At 46.5% G+C, this 23,433-nt stretch overlaps 1 protein-coding gene across 5 annotated transcripts; it reads left to right on the top strand.

The window, feature by feature from the left end:
* Window positions 1–376: 376 nt before the first annotated feature.
* MAPKAPK5 (MAPK activated protein kinase 5) lies at window positions 377–19,147 on the top strand. Of its 5 annotated transcripts, none has more exons than XM_038152215.1 (15): window positions 377–808; window positions 3,357–3,648; window positions 5,256–5,329; window positions 6,579–6,654; window positions 7,840–7,937; window positions 8,890–8,998; window positions 10,791–10,880; window positions 11,507–11,602; window positions 12,593–12,673; window positions 14,049–14,236; window positions 16,092–16,212; window positions 16,801–16,931; window positions 17,501–17,622; window positions 17,917–18,021; window positions 18,951–19,147. In XM_038152215.1, exons 2-15 carry the CDS (start codon window positions 3,466–3,468, stop codon window positions 19,043–19,045), a joined length of 1,569 nt encoding a protein of 522 aa, XP_038008143.1. In that variant the 5' UTR covers window positions 377–808; window positions 3,357–3,465; the 3' UTR covers window positions 19,046–19,147. The 5 variants fall into 5 exon arrangements, with proteins under 5 accessions (XP_038008143.1, XP_038008145.1, XP_038008144.1 ...); XM_038152216.1 differs by having other exon boundaries at window positions 379–808; window positions 17,501–17,616; XM_038152217.1 differs by lacking the exon at window positions 3,357–3,648 and having other exon boundaries at window positions 378–808.
* Window positions 19,148–23,433: the final 4,286 nt, after the last annotated feature.

Below are 23,433 nucleotides of genomic sequence, written 5' to 3'. Positions count from 1 at the left end.
ACGGCCGTGGTGTGATGTCGGGGGAGGACTGAAGGGCACAGAGCGGCTTCTGCGGCTCCTTCCCGGCGCCGCTTCCCCTCACGGCCCAAGGGCCGCCATTCCCCTCAGGCGCGCGGGCCCCACATCTCGCGAGACTTGGAGCCACCCGGCCCCTAAGCCCAGCGGGCGCGCCGAGTTCTCGCGAGACCTCCGGGAGCTGCCGGGCGGCAATGCCCCTCTTTAGGTCCCGCCCACCGAGATCTCGCGAGACTTCGCTTTGTCTCCCCCCCCCTCCGCTTGGGGGCGGGACCAAAGCGCCTCGCCCCGCCCCCTCGTCTCTGTGACGTTAACGTCATCACAAGGCGCCGCCCTTCTTCGAAAGCCCTGCGGGGGCTTTCCCGTTGCCGTCGCGCTTTTCGAGCTGCCGCCGTCCGCCTGCAAACCGCTCCAGCGCCGTGGCGGCGGCTCCCAAAATCGCGGGGCGGGCGCGGGGCGGGCGCGGCGATCCCGCTCCGTGCTCCCGTGCGGCCCGCGGCGGCGGCAGCTCCGCCTCGGGGGCCCGCGGCGGCCGGCGGGGCTGCCCGCGGCGGGGCGCCGGCGATGTCCGGGGCCCGGGCGGCTCCTCCCGGTTGAGCGGCGGCTCCGCGCGGGCCCCGCGCCCTCCCCGCGCCGCGGGCTCCGGCACCCGCGGCCCGCCCGGCCGGGCATGAGGCGCAGCGGCGGCGGCACCAAGGCTCCTGCGGGGCTGCGCGTTGCCTGAGGCGGCGCCGGGCCCGCCGCGCCCCGCGGGACGATGTCGCAGGATCACGACATGGACAAGACGATCAAGGTTGGCGGGGGGCGCCGCGGCCGCTTTGGGGGGCTCGGCCTCGGCGGAGGCTCGGGGGGTTCGCTCGGGAGGTGAAGTGTTTGCTGTGCGTGCGGTTTAGCGAGCGGGGGAATCGCTGCTGGCTGGGCACGGGTTTGTTGTTCGCCTGTTAATTAGCGGGCTGCTGGTTAATGAGTGTCTCGTTACCCGTGTTAATTAGTGCCGCGCTCGCTCCTGCTCTTCCTGGGCGCTGGGTTGGTGCCGATCTGTCCCTGCTGGATTCCCTTTTTCCCGGTGCAGCTATCTCGACTCAGATGTGAAGTTTTTTTTGGGGTTTTATTTTCTTCCTTGTCCGGGGGGCTCTGCCCGGTCTCCTCATGGCCCGGGAGTTCCACATTCCCTTTGTGCAAACCCTTCTTCCCCAGCTTTGTTCCCCTTTCCCAAATCCAACATCCCTAAACCACGAAATTATCTGAGTGAATCGGTCAGAAGTTTCTCTGAGCTCCTCCTGAAAACCCCAAATTCCTCTGAGGTTTCTGCCCCTTCCTTCTAAACCCTGCGTAAATTAAACCTGTGTAAATCAGCACTTTAATAATCTTCAATACTTTAATAAATACTCATCATTTTGTACTTTACGCAGATTTTTTTTTACTCCTCAGATCCTCGGTTCAGCCCGGGTTTGGTTGTTCTGGGGTTCAGGGTTTGGGGTTTAGGGCAGGATTTATTTCCAGGTTTGGGGGTTGAGGAGAGGCTGGAGGAGCAGCAGCTGGAATCCCCCAGGATGTGACTTTGCTCGCATCCACTTTGCCCAAGTTTCTCCTTCCAGTCACCCCGAGACTCCCAAAACTCCACATTTCCAACCTTTTTTTTCCCCATCGATATCTGTAGGAAATTTATTTGTAGAATATTTTTAAAACCTGACAGAAGGTTTACACAACCTGCATATGAACCCAGACCTTGAAATGAGGAATGCTGGCTTGGAAATGCCCTGGAACAGGACAAAACATTGTTGGGAAATAGAAATAAATTTCAAAGCACAGCCTTGCAAAAAAAAATAAAAATTTGGAGAAATAAAACTATGAAAGATGTTTGATATTAAGACCCACGAGGTCCTAATTATTTAAAAAATAATTAAAATTACTAAAATTTCTCCACAGGGGTAATTTTAGGTGATTGGTTTTAAGGCATTTACAGCACGGAGTGGCAAAAGCTGCTAGGGGAGGAAATGCTTACAGTGTATTTTAATTGAAAAAATTAAAAATTAAATTAAAAATCTGTGGGGTTCTGGTTGTGCTGGTGTGAATTGGAACCCCTGGATTGTCTCGCCCTCCACGAGAGACTGAAAAGGGAATGAGAGTTTAGAAACACCTCTCGGCTGCCCCTTCTCTGGGTCAGGAAAGGGCTCGATCCCACAAATCCGTGTTTTGTGTGAGGAGAAAAGGCTTTTTGGGGTGTTAAAAAAACCCCTTAACCCCACAAATATCCAGGGGGGTCATGGAGTCCGTGGGGCTGGGAAAGCTCCCTCGGAGAGCAGCTCGGAGGGGCTGAGCAGGGCTGGGAGAGCTCTGGGAATTCTGCTTTTCCCCATGGAATTCTGCTTTTCCTTTTGGGAATTTTGCTTCTCCTCTGGGAATTCTGCATTTCTTTTGGGAGTGCTGCTTTTCCCTCTGCGAATTCTGCTTTTCCCCTGGGAGTGCTGAATGTCCCCTGGGAATTCTGCTTCTCCCCTAGGAATTCTGCTTTTCCTTTAAGAGTGCTGCTTTTCCTTTTGGGAATTTTCCTTCTCCTCTGGGAGTGCTGCTTTTCCTTTGGGAATTCTGCTTTTCTCCTGGGAATTCTGCTTTTCCTTTGGGAGTGCTGATTCTCCCCTGGGAGTTCTGCTTTTCTTTTGGGAATTCTGCTTCTCCTCTGGGAGTGCTGATTCTCCTCTGGGAGTGTTGCTTTTCCTTTGATAATTCTGCTTCTCCTCTGAGAATTCTGTTTTTCTTTTGGAAGTGCTGCTTTCCCCCTGGGAGTCCTGCTTTTCCCTCTGGGAATTCTGCTTTTCCTTTGGGAATTCTGCTTTCCCCCTGGGAGTGCTGCTTTTTCCTCTGGGAATTCTGCTTTTCTTTTGGGAATTCTTCTCCCCTGGGAAGTCCTGCTTTTCCTTTTGGGAGTCCTGCTTTTCCCTCTGGGAGTTCTGCTTTTCCTTTGGAGATTTTGCTTCTCCCCTGGGGATTCTGCTTTTCCTGTTGGAATTCTGCTTTTCCCCTGGCAGTTCTGCTTTTCCTGTTGGAGTTCTGCTTTTCCCCTGGCAGTTCTGCTTTTCCTGTTGGAATTCTGCTTTTCCCGTGGGCATTCTGCTTTTCCCCTGGCAGTCCTGTCTTTCCAGGCTCACAGCATCCCAGCCTGCTGGGGTAGTTCCCAAACTCTTGGCTCAGCCTTGGTGGGATGGAATTTTGCTGCTGGGGAGATCCCAGCTCCACGTGGAGCTGTGAAACTTTGCTGGAATTCCGAATATTTCACACCATCATCCCCTTTTCCCCCTGAAAATTCCTGTCATTAATCAGAAGTTTCATATTCCTGGAAGTTTGGAGACTCCCAGGAATCCCACAGCCAGGAAATCCAGCTGAAACTCTTGGATATTTTTAACCACATCGCTGCTTCTGAAGCATTTGCAGCTGTTCAGCATCAAAACCATGGAATTCTTCAGGAACAGAGTGAATATTTCCCAGGCAATCCCTGGTGCTGAGGCTGGAGCTGCCATTCCTGAGCTGGGAGGTGGAAGTGGCTCCCAGATCCTGGATTTGCTGTCATTTGTGGCTCTTGACCACTTCATTATTCATTTTTCCTCCGAGTTGGAAAGCTGCTTTGGGATGCAGGTTGGGATCCAAATTTTAAAAGTGCAGGATGTAAAATTGCTGTTTCTTTTTTTCTTTAAAGCAATGGCAAACACACAGAATAGGAAACAGAAATTCAGAGCTCATTAATGCCCTCCTAAAATTGTGTTTTCACCCCTGCTGCTTTCAGTTCTCTCCGGCTGAATATCAGAAAAATTAAACCAGCTTTTCCCTAACAGGTGAAAATTTTCCTCACAGGTGGGATTTGTCTGAGTCCAGTGGATCAGGAGATTCTTTGGGCTCCTCCTGAACGCCACAAATTCCTGTGATCCGCTGAGATTTCTTTTTAAACCCCTCAGGGGTGCCTCTGCCATGAGTTTCCAGTGCATTTGGGAGTTCTTTTCCCTCGTGCTGCTGCTCCTTTTGCTGTGATTTATCCTGAATTTAAGAAAGGAACAAAGGCCCGGCCCAGGGCATCAATCACAGCTCTGAGCTGGGTCTAAAGCCTGCCTTGGGATGTGGTTAAGCCTGAGAGCACCCAAGTGTGGCCTAACAAAGCCCAGCTCTGTTTGTGTGGGTTTGGACAAAAGGAGCCTGGTTCATGAGCAGAAAAATCTCAAATTAATCCAGCAGGGTTTAATTTCCAGTGTGGTGGTTCCAGTGGCTTGAAACCTGCGATTTTCTATTTTCTGTGACCAAAAAAAAAAGCATTTGAATGCTGAAATGAGCTCCTTGTTTCATTGAGATCGATCACTGATAGGGAAGAAGCTGGAACTGAGTCAGGGAGAGATGCCCTTGGTACACTTTGGGTATTAAAAGCACAAAAATCACATTTACTGCTCTCAGTGGCCCTGCTTGGAAACTCCAGCTGCACAGAAACACTTTAAATCAGCTAAAACATGAATGAGCACTGATATACTTATACTTATTTTTATACTTATTTTTATACTTATTTTTATACTTATTTTTATACTTATTTTTATACTTATTTTTATACTTACTTATTTTTATACTTATTTTTATACTTATTTTTATACTTATTTTTATACTTATTTTTATACTTATTTTTATACTTATTTTTATACTTATTTTTATACTTATTTTTATTTACATTTTTATTTACATTTTTATACTTATTTTTATTTACATTTTTATACTTATTTTTATTTACATTTTTATACTTATTTTTATTTACATTTTATACTTATTTTTATTTACATTTTTATACTTATTTTTATTTACATTTTTATACTTATTTTTATTTACATTTTTATACTTATTTATATTTATATTTTTACACTTATTTTTATTTACATTTTTATTTACATTTTATTTATATTTATATATATTTATTTATATATTTATTTATATTTTATTCATATTTATTTTAATATTTTATATTTATTTTAATATTTTATATTTATTTTAATACTTTATATTTATATTTATTTTAATATTTCATATTTATATTTATTTTAATATTTTATATTTATATTTTATATTTCTATTTAATTTTCCTCAGGAAAGCAAACTCCCCAGCAGGCATTTTTACACTCAGATCCGCCGAGCTTTTGCAAAAAGCTGTAATCATTGTATTTATTACATATTTATTGACTGTGTTCTCCCTCCTGCTGCTCCTTCCTGACCAGGAAACCTCCATTTTAGAGGAATACAACATAAACTGGACTCAGAAGCTGGGAGCTGGGATCAGTGGGCCCGTGAGGTAAGGGGACTGTCCCTGCCCTGTGCAGGAGTCAGGGAGTATTTTACTGCAAGTAAACACCTGGAAAATGAAACCCAACAAATTCCTCTGCCCCACGTGGCTCCTGCAGGAGGGGTTTTGTCTTTTTGTCTTTTTTTTTTGGGGGGGGAATTTGGGGAGGAAGATTTCTCCTCCCTTCTCTGTGCTGGTGCGCTCCCAGAGCCAGGCAGGAGCAGGAGTTGGTTGTGGAATAAGGACAGGAGAAATTCCTCCTGAGCCCCCTGCGCTGCCCCTTCCCTGCTTTTCCCAGTTGTTTTTCCAGCTTTTCCACTGGCTTTGCATCCCAGCCCTGCTCCTCGTGGATTTTTAACCCCTGCACTGCCCCTTCCCTGCTTTCCCAGAGGTTTTTCCAGCTCTTCCACTGGCTTTGCATCCCAGCCCTGCTCCTCGTGGATTTTTAACCCCTGCACTGCCCCTTCCCTGCTTTCCCAGAGGTTTTTCCAGCTCTTCCACTGGCTTTGCATCCCAGCCCTGCTCCTCGTGGATTTTTAACCCCTGCACTGCCCCTTCCCTGCTTTCCCAGTTGTTTTTCCAGCTCTTCCACTGGCTTTGCATCCCAGCCCTGCTCCTCGTGGATTTTTAACCCCTGCACTGCCCCTTCCCTGCTTTCCCAGTTGTTTTTCCAGCTCTTCCACTGGCTTTGCATCCCAGCCCTGCTCCTCGTGGATTTTTAACCCCTGGATGCTTTCTGGGAAGGAAAATACTTTTCCAACAAAGCCTCTCCCTTTAGAAAATGGGAATTTGGGCTGGCAAACCCCTGTGCTGGGTGCTCCCTTTGTGTTTCCCATCATTTGTTTTCCTGTCTGGGTTCTCCTCCTCCTTTTTTGGGTTGTTTCATTAAAACATTCATTTTGTGCTTTGTTCTTTTTGCTGCCTCTTCAAACGGGGGCCTTTCCTCAATTGTTAAATGAGGGGGGGAAAGAGAAAAAAAATCAGCCAAAATAAAGTGGTTTGGGATGGAAATCCTCATCTGTCCCAAACATTTCATTTATTCCAACATCACTGCGGGTGCTCAGGTGTGCTTTGGGTTATTTCCATCCAAAATCTCTCCTGAGGCTGAATTTAGGGTGAGAGCTGGGATGTATCCCAGACTGGGGGCATTCCTGGGAATTCCCACGTGGAGAGCAAACTCAGAGCTACAAACCAATTCCTTCGGGTGTCTCTTTTTAACCTCCTTGCTGACTGATTGATTTTGTTGCTGTAATACCAGAGTCTGCATGAAAAAATCCTCCCAAGAACGCTTTGCACTGAAAATCCTCCTCGATCGTCCAAAAGCTCGAAATGAGGTACAGTTCCTGCTTTTCTCTCCAAAAAACTCCAATTCTTGGGATGTTTTAAACACAAAAACCCCACCACCAAACCCCCATTTGCTGGCTGTGCATCCAGAGGTTTATTTCTAATTAATTGAGCTGTGTTTTATGGAACAGAACCAGTGTGAGAGGGAATTTTGTTGTCACGCGTCTCACTCTTGGATGTCACTGCTCCAAGAATGCTTCAAGTTGTTCTGGAGATGGATTTTTCCATGTGCCAGGACCTAAAGCAGCTCCTGACACAGGTTGGGAATTGCTGAGGTGCCAAACTGTCAGCCTGTGGAATGAGAGCACTCCTCCATGCTATGGGGAACTTAAAGAAGGATTAATTGTCCTCGAGGTTTAAACAGCTTCCATTTCTTGTTACTGAGCAAATTCTCCTTTAAACTTCCCATAAAAATAATCTGTGTACAAAAAGCACCGAGACTTGGCTTGACTGAACAGCCCAGGGAGCTTTCAAGTGGGGGAAATCCCTGAGCATTGGGCCAGGAGGTCCCAATTCCTTCCCAGCTGGAGCTCCCTGCAACCCAAACCCACAGACTGGGTCAGCGAGGGACACATCTGATGGGGTTAAGGAGGAAGTTTTTCACAGAAAGAGTGGTCAAATCCTGGAATCATCTGCCCAGGGAGGTGGTGGAGTCACTGTCCCTGGATGTGTTTAAAAAAAGCCTGGATGTGGCACTGGGTGCCATGATCTAGTTGAGGTGTTAGAACATGGCTTGGACTCGATGATCTTAAAGGTCTCTTCCAACCTGGAAATTCTGTGATTCTGTTTGGGCTGGGAGAGGCAAAAAGGGACAGCTCTGAGCTTGGGTTACCCTCCAAACACACTTTGGGTTCTGGTTCCAAGCATGGAGGGGTTGAAGGTTCTGAGCAACTTTAATTCAGGTGTTCCAGCTGTGGTGAGTGTTTAGCCATGAAAGAAGGCAGACGATGGAATTTTGGGGTTTATTCATTTGTTTTCACTGCCAGTTGCACCCACATTGCTCCTTTAAAGCTGCTTCTGTCTTTAAACTTCTGTGAAGAGCTCCGAGATGGAGCTTTTCCCAGAGCTCTGTGTGGGGTTCCATAACCTGCCACAAATCTGGGGGCCAGCCTGGGGTGTTTTTATGCTCAGTGCCTGTCCCTGTGTGCAGTAACAGCTCTTCCCTTCTCTTCAAGGTACGTCTGCACATGATGTGTGCCACACATCCCAATATTGTTCAAATAATTGAAGTTTATGCTAACAGTGTGCAGTTCCCACATGAATCCAGCCCCAGGTAAGATTACATAGGGTGATTTCATTCCCACAGCTTCTTTTCCATGTTTAGCCCAAGGTATAGTGGAGTTTGCTTTGCTTTTTGCTTTGGTTTTAATCACAGAATTATTATTTCAAGGGGGTCCCAGGTGTAATAATTATCCTGCAGACCAAGCAGCTCTTGTTTTATTTTTTCCCCTGACTTTTGTGTATTTAAATTATTTTGCCTCCTTTACTCCCTGTGTTGAATGCATCTCCATTTTTTTAGGTTTTCCATTGATTCAGTCTGCCTTGTGTGAAAGAGTTGTTTCTAAAAATATGAAATTCAGCCCTGAAAACTCTCAGTGCATTGTCCTGCTTAAAATGAACACAGGAAAACATGGAGCAGAGTGATTTTTTTTTTTTTGGTGCATTATTACATTTGGATAAAAATAGTCTTCTGATAGGATCCTAGTGGAGAAAATCATCAGAGCTGGGAGAATGAAAGAGCTGAGACCTGTCTTAGGCTCTGGTGTAGCTGATTTTGCTGTGTGGTGGGAACTGGGAGTTAATTCCTTGAGGATCTGGCAGCCCTGATCTCCACCTCCCTATTTTTTATCCTTCATACTTATGGCAGTAAAGCTGTAAATTAAAATAATGGGGGATCCAGACTCAAAAGCATCCACGTGCTGTGTAATCCTCGAGGGCAGAGTGTCCACATGGCTTCCAGCTCCATCCAGGGTGGAGCTGGATGTATCCATGTCCAGTTTGTTCCTGCTGGATGTGGGAGCCCATCAGGAGGAGCAAACTGGAGATTCCTGGGCGCCAGAAAATCCTGAGGATTTTAAACTCGAAGGCAAAACCACAGCACCAAAACAGCCCCAAAAAGCAGCACGGAGAAAGCAGTGTTTGTGTGAAATATGCATTCTTAGCTTAGCAATTCTGTTCTTTTGGATGATTTTTTTAATGTAACAACATGAAATGCTTTTGAACAGGGCTCGGCTCCTAATTGTAATGGAGATGATGGAAGGGGGAGAGCTCTTCCACAGAATCAGCCAGCACCGGCACTTTACTGAGAAGCAAGCGAGCCAAGTAACAAAGCAGGCAAGTCACCCCCTGTCCCAGCAAATCCATCATGCTCTGGCTGAAGTAGGGACAATTCCTGGGGCTGGAAGGGTGGGAAAAAAGGATGAATTCAAAGATTCCTCAGTTCTGATCCGATGATCATTGCCTGCTTTGTTATAAGTGACCATGCCAAAGCTTTATTAGGAATAAAGGATTGAAGGTGTGGGCTTGTTCTCTGGGTCTGCTGTGCTTAACATTGCTTTTCCACACCTGCTCTAGAGAAGACTTCCAAGAGAATTTTGTCATTCTTCTTGTCCTAAAAGTGTTGCCTCCAGCAGGACTCCTGAGCTCTGGAACCTCCGTGACCCCCTTGGCATTTCTCTCCTCTGGGCCAGGGGTTTTCAGGCTGGGTTCTGGGCTTGGGCTGTGGAATTCCTGGAAGATATCAAGGAATGTGTCTGTTTGTTCTGATTTTGTGTCTGTTTGTTGTTTTTCCTTCACCCTTTCTCTCCCAGCTCACTCCTGAATGATTTTGTAACCTCCATGGTGGTTTCTGCAGGGGGTTTTGGTGTCCATCAGGTTTTTTGTTGCTGGTGGGACTCTCAGAAGGATCTCTCTGGAATTCAGTGCTGGGATCCCCAGTTCCCCTCAGCTGGAGAGAGAATGTTTGAACCTGGGGCAAAAAATGTGTGTTACTTTTGTGCTTTGACTTGTTTCTAATGCAATGCTAATTGTGCTGGTACTTTTTGGTCTCATCCAACAAAGAAATGAGGTGGAAGTACAGAATTATTCTTGACAGTTTGTTTTTTGACATCCTTTGGCCTGTTTGATTCTGACATGGTGGGGAAAACTTGTAAAACTGTACCAGAAGTCAAGACTTTGGTTTGAATTCTGTGTGTACACTTGGGTTATTCATGTCGCAAGTAACTCTTTGCTTGAATGTTCATAGAAATGAAGTTTGAAATGTGAAAGTCTCTCTAAAACTCTTTTCTCTGGTGGTTCTTCATCCTTGTCTTGTGCCCAGGAATGGTTAAAGCTTTTCTCAGCGCTGCCTCATTTTCTCTGGGAATGTGTTTGTGTTTATTGCTGAGCTAAATGAGCAGTGAAGTTCTCTTGTGACAGTAATTTGGAGGTTTTTAAGGACTCTAAACTTGGGTAGGATCCTACAGAATCCACCAGGGATGCTTCCAAATAAGGGTTGTGAGGCTGTGCCTCACTTCTGTCTCAGGAATGCTGTTTAAATATTTATACTTGGCTTTTCTTTAAATGAATTGCACTTGGAAATGTGCAGTCCCTGGAGCTTTTCCTGCCTGGATTGCAGGTTCCTAAAGCATCCTTGAAACAATCCAGGAATGCATTTCTGTGGGATATGCACAAAATGATTGAAGTGCAGGCAGCACCATCCAAAATTCAAGAATAAAACTGCCCGAGTGCTGGATCTGCAGGCAGGAACAAGGGCAGTGAATGATTCCCTGGAATCCTGAAGCAGGAACTCCCTGCTGGGCAGGGGCAGCACCCTGGAGCCCTGGCACAGCAGGAGAGGGGCACTGGCACCACCTGCTTCACTCTGGGGGGCCCTCAATGCCTTGAGTTCCCAAACTGAGGAGGTTGGGAAGCTCAGGCCAGCCTGGCTTTTGTTTCCTGTGGGATTCATGGCCCAGCTGTCACTTACTGCACCACTGCAGCAGGGTCAGGCTTGTCCTAAAGGAGAACTCCACCCAAGTGGAGTGAAAAGGTTTGGGGTTGGAAATGTCCTTGTGAAGCTGAAATAAATGTCCAGGCTGCAGGAGGAGGTCGGTGATTGTAGCTGATTTATTGTGCCCTTTTCCAGATAGCTTTGGCTTTGCAGCATTGCCACTCACTAAACATTGCACACAGAGACCTCAAGCCTGAGAATCTCCTCTTCAAGGACAACTCTCTGGTAAGATGAACATTTGCAATTCTTTTGCTGCTGAATTCTGTGAAGTGGCTCAAGGGTGACTCAGAGTAGTGGTAAAATGACATGAATGTTTTGGTGACAAAATTGAAATTGAAAATTCAATTGAAAAAAAATCTGAATTGAATTGAATTCAATTCAATTGAAAATTGAATCACCTGGATGGACTTGGTGCTTTTCCATCCCCTGATCTCCTTGCAGGGCAGCGAGTCCCTGCTGCTGCTGTTAAACAGGAGTCAGGCTCTCCACCTGACCACAATCCAGCTCTGCCCCCTCATCAGGATGTTCTGACCCTCTACCTAGAGGTGCTTTGATAGATCCAAACAATTCTTTGTCTCTCCTGCTCACCACCAGCCTGGATATGCAGTGACCACCCCTACAAGGGGCTCAGTGCTCTCCCAATCCCTGAGGGGGCTGTTCCTGGCCTGGAGCACCCAGAAAAGCAAAACCCCTGCTTTGGAAGGTCAGTTTGTGACCTGGTGGAGTGTGAGGGTATAAACACAATGAGGTGGATGCTTGGAGAAGGTGAGATGAGGACAGGGGGAGAATTCTGTGTTAGAAAAGCTGATTTAATGAGATTTGTCTCATAAAGCCTCTTCTCCTTGTTCTAGGATGCACCTGTTAAATTGTGTGACTTTGGGTTTGCCAAAGTAGACCAAGGTGACTTGATGACACCCCAGTTCACTCCCTATTATGTAGCACCTCAGGTAACAACCAGTTCCTGCTCTGGGGATCATTTCTTGCCTCAGCCTCCATATCCACATCATTTTAACCCCCTTTGCTGTCCTGGAAGGGCTCTGAGTGCTGAAATCTTGTAGGAATCCCTCCACTCTGGAGCTGGAGTGCCACAGGGATCTGTTGATAAGGCAAATTTCCCAGGCTCTGCTCAGCACTGTTGGCCTGTAGCTGTATTAAAGCAGCTGCTCTGGAGAAATCCCAGCTTTGCCACCCTTCTTCCAGCTCAAGCTCATTCAGACTTCCATGAAAAAGGACTTGGCTGGAAGAAAAAGGTTCTGGGAAGGTTGCTCAGCAAGGGCAGTGGCAGAGGGTTGGTACCTGGGCACCCTGGCCTGGCCCCTCTGTCATTAAGCAGAGTCTGTAATTACACACAGGCTGCTCTTTGTAGGGCTGCTTTCCCCCTCTCTCCTGTCCTTTGTGTTGGAGTCCTGGAGAAAATGAAAAGCAGCTGCAGATGGGGATTTAATTGCAGTGCTGGGCTGCCTTTAATCACTGGGAAGGGCAGTTCAGAGATCAGAGCATGTCCTGCAAATTCATAAAATTCCTTCTCAGCTGGAGCCTGCTGGGGCTCCCTGCAACCCAAACCCACAGACTGGGTCAGCAAGGGACACATCTGATGGGGTTTGGGCTGGGAGAGGCAAAAAGGGACAGCTCTTACCCTCCAAACACACTTCAGGTTCTGGTTCCAAGCATGGAGGGGTTGGAGGTTCTGAGCAACTGCTTTAATTCAGGCAGAACTGCAGATTTCAGTGCCCTGAAATATTCTATATTTTAGTATTTTCCTCACGTGGAAAGCTCCAGTCTTTCTTAGGGAGAAAAACTGGACTTTGGTAGTCTTCAGTAGCTGCAATAAGTTTCCTGAATGGAAAATCATCAGGAATCTTTGGCATAGGCTTTGCTGGTTGTGTTGCCTGTTCACGAGATGGATTTTTATTTGCTTTCATTTCCCCTCTCACCAGGTACTGGAGGCACAAAGAAGGCATCAGAAAGAAAAGTCTGGTATTATCCCCACCTCTCCAACCCCTTACACTTACAACAAGGTGAGCTGGGAAATATCTTTGAAAATCTTCCCCACCCCATTGGTGCTTCTGGTTGAGCAAATAATAAAATGCACACTTAGTGCAAGCCTAATTAATGATCCTCTAATGAAGGGGGGGTGAATACACAAATGCTCTTAAGGAGCACTAAATATGAACAAGATTTTGGAGAGAGTAGAATGACTCTGCTGGAGTGAGGCCATGAGGGAAGTTCTTCCACCTCTGTTCAAAGGGAATCTCTTTCCTGCTGCCAGAGTTTAGCATTCCTTGTTCAGGCAGCTGTGCCAGGAACTGCTCTGTACCTGGATCTTCTGGAAAACAACCAAGAATTTATTGTGTAGCTGCTGGAATCTTGGCAAAATCATGGCAGGAAATGTCCTGAAAGGTCATCATCTTTTTTTGGGCATTCCAAAACGTTTTCCTCTTTATTATCATCACTGTCTCCTGCTGGCTGAGCAGTGCTTGAACCACTGAGTGTTCTGGGTGTGTCAATTTTAGTTCAGGTTATCTGGTTCGTGATTCCACAGTAAGGATCTGCCCTGATTCCAGCTCTAGGGATGGTTGTTTATTCCACCACATGCCTGAGCAGGTATTTGATATGCAGTGTTAGCATTTAGTAGCCTCACAGAGAGAGTTAAAGCAAATATTAATTAGTCTGCATCACAAATCTGCCTTCCTCTGCCTGCCTCTCTCCATCCTGGCGAGCCAGGTTGGTGATTGTAGCAAACAATTCTGTTCCTGACCTTAGAATGTGCCAGTAGTGTTTTCATATGGAGTTTCTTCTTCCCTCTCTTGTCCCTTGATTTGGGATTTCCAAGGTGGGAGTGATTTTTCTTTCCATGTTCCATGTGAAGAATGGCTCTGTGCAGCCCTGGTGGCACTGGGTGAAAGGGCCTTGTCCCCAGGTGTGATTCTGCAAAAGCAGCACCTGGCACTGACCTGGCTGCCCAGAATGGGCTCTGAGAGCTTCAGGAGCTCTGTCCTTCCATGGCAGTCCAGTCCTGTCCCTGGCTGCCCCCACGGACAGCTCTGATTCCATTTCCCTGCTGTTCCTTTGTTGGATGGGTGTTGTGTTTTGTAAACAACTGGATTCTTTTATGGGATTGGGGGTAGCATTCAGATATCCTGAGAGATGGAGTGAACCTCTCACACCTCTGCAGCCCCGGCTGCTCCTGACAATTCCTGAGCACCTGGAAGTTGTTCAGCTTGGAGCACAGAGCTGCCTTGTCACAGCAGCCACATTTATCCACCAAGGTGGATCTGGAGGAGGAGCTGAGCTGCTTCTGTTCCCTCAGGGAATCACACAGAGCTTTTTTTCAGAAGTCCCTCACTATTTGCTGCAAACTGCTCCCCAGAGTGACCCTTTCCTTGCTTGCAGAGCTGTGACCTGTGGTCCCTGGGGGTGATTATCTACGTGATGCTGTGTGGGTACCCCCCCTTTTACTCCAAGCACCACAGCCGGACGATTCCCAAGGACATGAGGAAAAAGATCATGACAGGAAGCTTCGAGTTCCCAGAGGAGGAGTGGAGCCAGATCTCAGAAATGGCAAAAGACATTGTGAGAAAGTGAGTCCCTGGAGGAAACTCCGGTGTTGCTCTGTGCTTGTGGTAAGGAATTGGAATGTTTCCATGTTAAGGAAGTGGAAAAGCACCTGGAAGTGCCTTATCCCAGCAGTGAGGATTGTCTCCAGCTCGTCCAGCTGACAGAGTCTCTGTCACATTCAGCATAAACCAAGCCTAGGAATTGGGTTTTTTCCCCCTGCCCAAGTGTTTAATGTTGATGTCTCTTTTGTTGGGGTGAACTGTGTATTGAGTCTTTAAGGGGAGTGGGAGCACTGAAGGATTTCAGGATAACACAGCTGGCATGGATTTCCTGGGACAACATTTGAATTCCTGTGAAAATCAAGTGCCTTTAATGGGATGTGGTAAATCTGTCCCCTAAAGCCCTGTGCACATCATACACAGCCTAAAAAGAGGCAGGAGGATGGAGAGAGGCAGATTAAGATCTGTCATGAGGTGCCAGACTCAGATAAGGTTTTGCATGGATGTTTTATTCCAAATGCTAATGGAGTCTGCTTTCCATGCAGGGCACATCCCTCAGCTGGGAGTGTTTCAAAGACTTGGTCTGTTTGGGAGCAAGAACGTGGCACTGATTAGGGCTTGACCTCACTTATTTTTGAAAAAGTGACAGGGACTTACTGCCTTTGCATCACCAGAGGAGCTGAGAGAATAAAAGCAATATAAGTAGGAAAAAAAAAATCAGTTGGGGAAGTAATTTAAAAGTGTCACTGGCTCCTGAGATGTACTGTAAATTCTCCAAGGATTCACATTGTTTGGAGAGGGTGCTGGGACCTTTTCAGAGCTGTGCAGGAGAACCCCCAACCTTTCACCAAATTGACTTTCCTTTATACCAAGGTCAGCTCTTTATTCTCACACACAAACTCCACAGGCAAAAGGTTTCATTGTCTTTCATAATTCCCATGAAACTCAGCTCTCAGGATGTTGTCACGTGGATCCAGGCTGATTTCTGACCTCAGGCTTGATAATGGCTTAGGATTTGGGAAATGCATGGAAAAGGAATGCACGTGGCTGGTATCAAAAGTGAGTTTAACCTGGTTGGCAGCAAGTGGGATTTCTGCTCTCCCCCGTGGTGCTGCTGACATTTTGTACAAGTTATTTCCACTTTCTTGGTGCCTTAAACGATTGTGCTCTGCAGCCGAGAAGCTGATCTGGAGTTGTCTAAGGAAGTGTGACAGGCTCATGGAGTCATTCCCATTCTCATTCAGACTTTGGGATGACTGTCAGCACTCTGTGGGAAATCTTGCTTTTTTTTATTTAGTTGTGCTGATCACGAGGACACAAATTTATCTGCAGATCCTCTTTCTCCAGGGTTTCATGCTAGAAAAATATTGATTTCGTGGAGTTTTCAGCAATCTTGGAATAAAGTTGCTTTATATTTTGAGGGGCTGGAACCAAAAGTGTTCATTACTTGAGGACTTGTAAAGGGGGAGAAAAGCTGAGGAATGGCATGGTGGGAGCAGTGAATCCTGCAGAGTTTCCATGCCCAGAGTGCTTGGGATGAGTGTAACCTGTTCTGGGGATGAGCTCTGGGAGTGCATTTCCAGAGAGTGCCAGCCTGGATCACTTCCCGTTCTTCTGGAGGGTGATTTCCCACCTGGGAGCAGCAGCTGTGGAATTCAGCAGCACAGGGGTACCCCAGGAATGCCTTTAGCACCCTCCTTTGCCCTGGATGAGCTGTGACAGCATTAACCACAGCAAGGTCAGGGAGCTGGGACAGATTTTGGGCTCATTTTGGGGCAGTTTGAGCTCTTGGCAAAGCTGCTTTTCTTAGCCTTGAAAATGCTTAAATGCTCTGTAAATCAACAAAGCCCTTCTTAGGGATTTATTCTTTCCTCCCCAGGCTGCTGAAGGTCAAACCTGAGGAACGTCTGACCATCGAGGGGGTGTTGGACCATCCCTGGCTCAATTCCACAGAGGCCCTGGACAACATCCTGCCCTCTGCCCAGCTGATGATGGACAAGGTCTGAGCAGCAGTTCTTTGGTCAGGAATGTTGCAGAGGAGCAGGAGAGCTCTGGGATGAGTGAAGGGTTTTTTTGATGTGGGGTTATGCAGATAAGGAGCTTCTCTTCTGCTTTAGGAGAACCTGAGATCGTGGGGAGAAAATGGAAACAGAAATGAAAGGGGAAATAAAATGTGGAATTCGGGCTTGAAGGAGATGCTCCCAGATTGATGTAACCATCAGCAGCCACGTGCTGATGGTAGAAAGCAGAGCCTGAAGGATCTTCCATAGGTCTTTCCTCTTTTTGCCATGTTTTATCCCCACTACAGCAATGACCTCACTAATTAAACAAGTAGTCCTTGTTTCCTTTAATTTCTGCTCAAAGAGGATTTCAGTCAGTCTTGTGAACTTGAGAAGGAGATGGTTCTTATCCTGTTTCCCCCAGGGATATTTTGTCACTGGTTTTAGTTCTAACCATACCTTGCTTCATGCAAACCTGATTTTTCTCACACATCTCCAAAATAAATCGGATTTTGGTGCCTCTTTTTTTCACCCATGGCAAACACTGTCCATGTCTTGTTGCACCAAGTGCCCCTTTTGTCTTTCCAGGCCATGGTGGCAGGGATCCAACAGGCTCACGCAGAACAACTTGCAAACATGAGAATCCAAGACCTCAAAGTGAGCCTGAAACCCCTTCACTCCGTGAACAACCCGATCCTGCGCAAGCGGAAACTCCTGGGGTAACTCCAGAGCTGGGCTTGGAAGGACAACGTGGAGCCAGCTGGGATGGCTGGGAAATGGCTTTGGGAATGGCACAGGCTCAGCTGTGATGGTTTAACACACTTTTGGTGTTGCTCAGACAAGTAATAGTGGCACAATGTGGTTTTTCTGCCAAGATGTGCCAGTGAGGGCAGGGAAGGAGGTTGGACACTGTTCCTGCATTGAAGAGATTCCTTTTGGGATCATGGGTCACATGTAAGATAAGACAAACTGGGAGAAAAAATTCGAAGATATTTTCTCTCATCCTGACATTTCTTTAGTGAAGAAGTCAGGTAACTTCTCTCTCTCTTTGTTTGAGTTAATCTAAAAAACAGACTCAAACATTTGAGGATTACCCTTATTTGAAGTAATTTAAAGGAATTTTCCTTTTTCTCCATACTTAAAATGATTTCATAATATAGGACAAGAATTATAATTAATGCTGAACCTGTCTCCAGTTTCCCAGAGAGGGAAGGAGCAGTTACACAACAAGTAACGAGCTTGAGCTGCACCCAAATTCTAATTATTTCCTCCTTGTTTTCTTGTGCAGCACCAAGCCAAAGGATGGTGTTTACATCCATGACCCTGAGAATGGAAGCAATGATTCCAACGTGGCTCTGGAGAAGCTGAGAGATGTGATTGCTCAGTGCATTCTACCACAGGCTGGTAAAGGTTGCCACTTTTAAGAAGCTTTTATTCCTAAATGTGCAAGACCCCGACTTTGGGTCTGTCTGTGTCAGTGCTGAGGAAGGAAGAGAAGTCCTGGGCAGCCTCTGAGCTGGGCTTTGGGTTCATGTGGAGTTTTAGTGACATGCAGAGCTGTTAAAAGAACTTTTAAACAGGAATATTTGGTTTAAAGGCCATTTCCTGGTTCGTGTGGGGTCAGCAGGAATAACTGCCCAGTTTGCTGAGCCCTGAGTGAGGCACGAGTCCAAACCTCCTGTGTCCCTCTGCTGTCCCAAACAGGAGAGAATGAAGATGAGAAGCTGAACGAAGTGATGCAGGAGGCCTGGAAATACAACAGGGAGTGCAAATTGCTGCGAGACACCCTGCAGAGCTTCAGCTGGAATGGTGAGAATTCCTGCTCTCCCACAGGGAATGTGGAAAAGGGGGAAGCCCAGACCTCCTGCTGTGGAAATAACCCCAAATTTATTGGATTTTTGGGCTGATTTAGGTTTTGACACTGTTTCATCCATTCTGCCACAACTGGTGTTCCCAAAATGGGGGTGAAAGTGTTGCTCTGAAATTTCTATTCGAGGGTCAGGGTTGAGTTTTCTGAAGCACCAGGAATGTAACAGCACAAAAGGATCATGATAGAAAGGGGGAAGTTTAAATTGTCTGAGGGCAGGGATAGATGGGTAATGTGCAGAAAAACCTTCCCTGTGAGGGTGGGGAGGCCCTGGACAGGTTGCCCAGAGAAGCTGTGCTTGCCCCATCTCTGGAGGCGTTGGACAGGGCTTGGAGCAACCTGGGATAGTGGAAGGTGTCCCTGCCCAGATGACCTTTAAGGTCCTTTCCAACCATTCCAGGATTCTGTGATGCTTTTAGGAACCTCTTCAGCTGTGTTGAGCTGCTTTCCATCCAGCTGTTTATTCCCTCTTTCTGCTGGAGGCTGCTCCTCCCTGTCAGCTCTGCAGCTCAGCTTGGCTGGGAAGCAGAATGAAACCAGGACAGGCACCTTGGAGTGCTCAGGTGGCTCCTGGACAGAGGAGGCTGCAGAGGTGTCAGCCCTCAGGAGCAGATGCTGATGGATGGAAGGGACCAGGAGCATCAGCCAGCTTCACAAGGGCTTGATCCTTGATCTCTGTTCTGTTTGCTTGGCTTTCATTGAGATCTTGAATTGCTCCATTTTTCCAACAGAACCGTGGTCTGAAAGTCCTTTTGGATCCTGTGCTGCTGTTGCCCTGAGTCTGTGTGAAGCATTGTTGAATTCCAGCTGGGATTGCTTTCCTCCTTGTGCCCAGCTCCAGCTGATTCCCTGTTTTTTTTTTCCCTTCCAGGCAGAGGATTCACAGACAAAGTGGATCGACTAAAACTGGCAGAAATCGTCAAACAAGTGATTGAAGAGCAGACAAATTCCCACGACTCTCAATAGCTGGAGCTTCTTAATCTTATTTTTTTTTACCATTTAAGATTTATTCTTTAACTGTAAAAAGTATTTTTATGTAAATTAATAAATCATAATTATTTCATTAAATTTCCATACTGCTTGAAAATGCTGTATAGTTGTAGATACAAAAAAAAAATCATTGGTACTGTAATATTTTTTTAAAACTCAGTTCCTCGAGGTATATATGATCACTTATGTACTGTTAATCATGAGCCCCACAAATGGGGTGGATTTTATTGTTAAAAACCATTCTTTTTCTTAATAACCAGTTGCAGAAGCTGCCTTTCACCTGCCACATCCAGCCCCTGCAGTGACTGTATGCGAAGGAGAGCCACAGTTTCTCAAGCCCCTGCTCAGTGAGTACTTGAAGCAAGTGCTGTGAAATGCAAATTCACAGCTCCCCTTGGCACCTAAATTCCAGGTTTTTAGGTAGAGAAAAATCAATTAAATACCCTTCAGTTTGGCTTGGTGCCTGGCCCAGGCACCTGAGGCCACGTGCTTGCTGAAATTTTCAGTTCTGAGCAGTGACTCTCTTTTTTGTCATCTTCCCCATCTCCCTCAGACCTTCTTTAAGGCTTAACCTCCTGTCTTTCTTTCTCCTCATCTTCCTCAGAGCTTTTTTAAGGCTGAATCAGCCATTCAGCATAAAACTCTTCTTTTTCTCACCTTGTCCAACAGCAGAACAGAAGAATGTTCAAGTCCTTATGCACAAGTTCTTTTAATTTCCATGGTGGAAAATGGGACTGAGACCAGCCTGGGCTTTGTTTGTTTGGGATCCACCCCCAAATTCCCATTCTTTCCTTCCTAGAAGATCCAAGGCTTGGGTTCTGACTTGTCCTCTTGTTTGGCAGAGCTGCTCCCAGGCAGGCTCCCAGTGCTCTGGGGAACCCCTGGGTTTTGTCTCTGGAGCCCAAATCCCCGTCTCCGATGCCTTCAAGCTCCTTCTTGGGGGAGCCACAACTGCAGGGCTGCTCCCTGCTCCCCAGGGCAGGTTCTTACTCTAGTCTGGAACATTGGCTCCAAAAGCTGCTTTTTTAAATCCTGATAAAGCAAACCAATGGCAAGAATCTGTACATAGTTCTAGTTTTCTACCTTTTCTGCTTCTCTTTCTTTCGAGATCGGGCGGAGGCTTTTTATAGAGCTATTTTGGTACCAAATCCGTGCAGACACCGGCTGAGTTTGGTCTGCAGACTGAAGTGCCAACCCAGGGCCATCAGTGACCACTCCTGAACGTTGTTGTCTTTCACAGCTCATCCCTTTTTGGGTTTACATTGACAAACCTGAGCCATGAATCTCCCAGTTCTCTCCTACGAAAGTCCAGCCTTGTTCTTTTTTTGTCTCTTTTCTATACCAAAATCTCCTTGCAGCTTTAGCTGGATGGCAAAGCAGTGTCTGACTCTTTCTATACAATTTTCTAAGCGGTGACTTGTTTTTTCTACATGAAGGAGATGCTTTGTTTCCTGTTCTCTGTCAGCTTTCCTTAATCCTGTGGACAGTTTTCCAATGCCTGATTTATTGCAGGGTAAAAAACAGTCTTTGCTTATCCATCCTCTGATGGGAGCAGGGAGTGTTTGTGTGAGCTGGAATTGTACTCTGACACTACCTGGAATATTTGTGCACTGACCTGTTGATGAAAACTGAAGAGAATTAGCAAAAATTGAGAGTTTTGTCACTTTTTTGGCCTACCACCAAGCCCTGTTACGTGCATTTATGTCCTTGCTCTAATTCTAGGTCATGTCTTGAAATGGTTTCATTTTGAACTTGAAATCCATGTCTTTCTGGGGAATTGAAACTTTCAAGTGTGGCAGATAGAGATGGAAACAAGGAAATCACCTTTGTTTGAATGGCAGAGCAAAAAATCCCTTCCAAAAGCACTTTGTGACTCTGCCCTCCCAGGAGGAAAATCCTCTGGCAATTTTTTGGGAGCCAGAATTTGCTGGAAGTGCAGTCAGAGGGGAGGGTGGGATCTGATGTGTGTTAGAGGATTCCTCCTTTTCTTCATCCCTTAAGTGCTGCTGATCCTGAGGTGGGAACATTTGTACAAATTTCCAAGGGCTTTTGCCACAAGGAACTGCTTTTGATGGATTTAATCTACTTTTGCTTGTCTGTGATAAATAAGGGCCTGATTTGAAGCAGAGGGAGAGGGACAGATAAAGAAAACACAATTTGAAGACTCAAGGTCAAATGGTTTTGTTTCTATGAGAAAGTTAATTTTTTTTACTCTTGGAAAAGTTCTGTTTTACATTTCAAAGTTCAATAACTTTAATGGGTTCATTTACATGTTTGAAAGTAGCATTTGACTTTCTCCTTCCCGTGTTTAGTTTATTTTTCAGTTGAAGCAAGTGCAAGACACCTTGTCTTGATTCTCTGAGGCTTGATTTGGTAATAAATCTACTGATCCTTTATAGCAGACTGTGAATATTGTAAATATCTCGAGCTGGAAGTGTGGGATCAAAGAAGAATTTCTTTGTACAAACACTAAAATATGTGGGAAAGCTCTGGAGGTTGTTGGGTTTTGAGGTTTTTTTTTAGAATTTTATTCAAGTGAAGAAAAATGTCTGAAATCATTTGACCTTTTCAAAATTTTCTGTATAACTGGCTTCTCCTGTGATTTGATTATTTGAAGCTTTTCTATATCTATTAAAATTAGGAGAACCTGATTAGTGAAAGAGATTTTGATTGGAAATAGCAACATGTCAAAGTTTTGCTGTCATTTCTTCTGGATTTTCTTTTGGAAACCTGAATCTGTCCCCACGTTTAAGTCCTGTGTGTTAAAATGTTCTCATTTCTCTTCTCGGTGTTCCCTGTTAGTTCCTTTTGGATCAGTATTACATTGTAAATATTACCCATCCTGTATATAAATGATTTTACTAAACTCAAAAGTTCCTGGCTGCTTTTGTTGGGTTCCCAAATCCCTGGAGGAGAGAAGGAAGGAGCAGGAGGGAAGAGCAGCAGCAGGATTCTCCTGCCACCCTGCTTTTCCCTGGAAGTGGCCGAAGGTGTGGCTGCAGCCACAGGGGGTGTGGTTAGTGGTGAGCACAGCGGTGCTGGGTTCATTTCTGGATTTGATGGTCTTAGAGGGCTTTTCCAGCCTCAGAGATTCCCTGATTCCATTATTCTGCCACCCTCAGCCCCCCATCCCACCTCCCTTATCCATGGGAATAAACACTTGAAGGAGGATTTGAGGTGACAGGAGAGGCTGGATAAATCCCTAGGAACTCCTGGGCTCTGCTTGGCACCATAACCCAAAATTGCCTTTTTTAAGCCCAGCTTTCCATCAGAGGGCAGCAGCACCTGCCCAGTGCTCCCAGTTTAACCCCTGAGGGCCGGGGGGTTGGACTGGGCAGTCAGGGAAGGGAGGGATGAGTCCTTCTGTCTTCAGGGACACAGGGAATAGCACCCAGTTCCTCTGGGCTGATGCTCCTTGCAGGGGGTTGAGTGGGAGCCCTGCTGGGCCTGGGGGACACTGGCTGGTGAGAATTGGACCTGCCTTTGTTGCTGGTGGCCCTGTGCTTTTCCAGGGACAGGGAGTGCTTCCCTCTCCTCTCAGGACACAGCCTCAGGGTGGCACTTGGGCCCTTCCTGCCTCTGGAAGTGGTTTTGTTATCCTCAAGCAGGGCTGGACTTGGTGACAGGAACCAGACACACCTTGGGCCCGGGAGCATTTCAGGACACAAGACGGGGCAGTTGTGAGGGCTCGGGCTCCTTCTTTGTAAGAGGATTTTGTAAGAGTTCAGGGTGGGTTGGGTGGTGAGTGACCCTCAGAGCCTCCAGACTGGGCAAGGGACTGAGGGAACAATTTCCTGGGAGCACTCAGAGCAGCCAGCCCAGCTGGGAGTGCCCATGGAATGGCTCTTTCCAGCAAGAAAACTCCCCTCAGGCAAACACTGAGTGACTCCTGCTGTGCCAGCACCCACTGCCAGCTCCCATGCTCCATCAGCAATCCAATCATTGTTTCCTGGGTAATCTTCCATCACTTAGGAAGCCTTAATCCCCTTTTAAACAAATTGCACTGGCTCCACAAACGGGGTCAGTCCCAGGAGGGTGCAGGAGGCTCTCAGGGATGAGACTGGGTGTGTTTCATGCCCTGCCAGTGCCAGGGCACAAATCCCACCCTCCCTGTGGAATATTTGCTTTTGAAGTGGGGCTGGAGAAACACTGAGTGATCCATGTCTAAACTTTGGAGCTAGAGGAGAATTTGAAGGACCAGGTGGAAGAAGATGGCTGAAAACTTTGTTTTTATCCTGTAGAACAAAGCAAAATTGAATTGTTGCACTCAGTCTCACTCTGTAGGAGAAAATAAGTGATTGACCAAACCTCCAGGGCCGTTGTGTGACTTACCCAGAGTTTACACAGTTATGTTGTGTAAGTTA

The sequence above is a fragment of the Motacilla alba genome, chromosome 15, assembly GCF_015832195.1.
Source record: "Motacilla alba alba isolate MOTALB_02 chromosome 15, Motacilla_alba_V1.0_pri, whole genome shotgun sequence".
Taxonomy (NCBI): Eukaryota; Metazoa; Chordata; class Aves; order Passeriformes; family Motacillidae; genus Motacilla; species Motacilla alba.
This window is presented reverse-complemented; position numbering and strand designations above follow the sequence as displayed.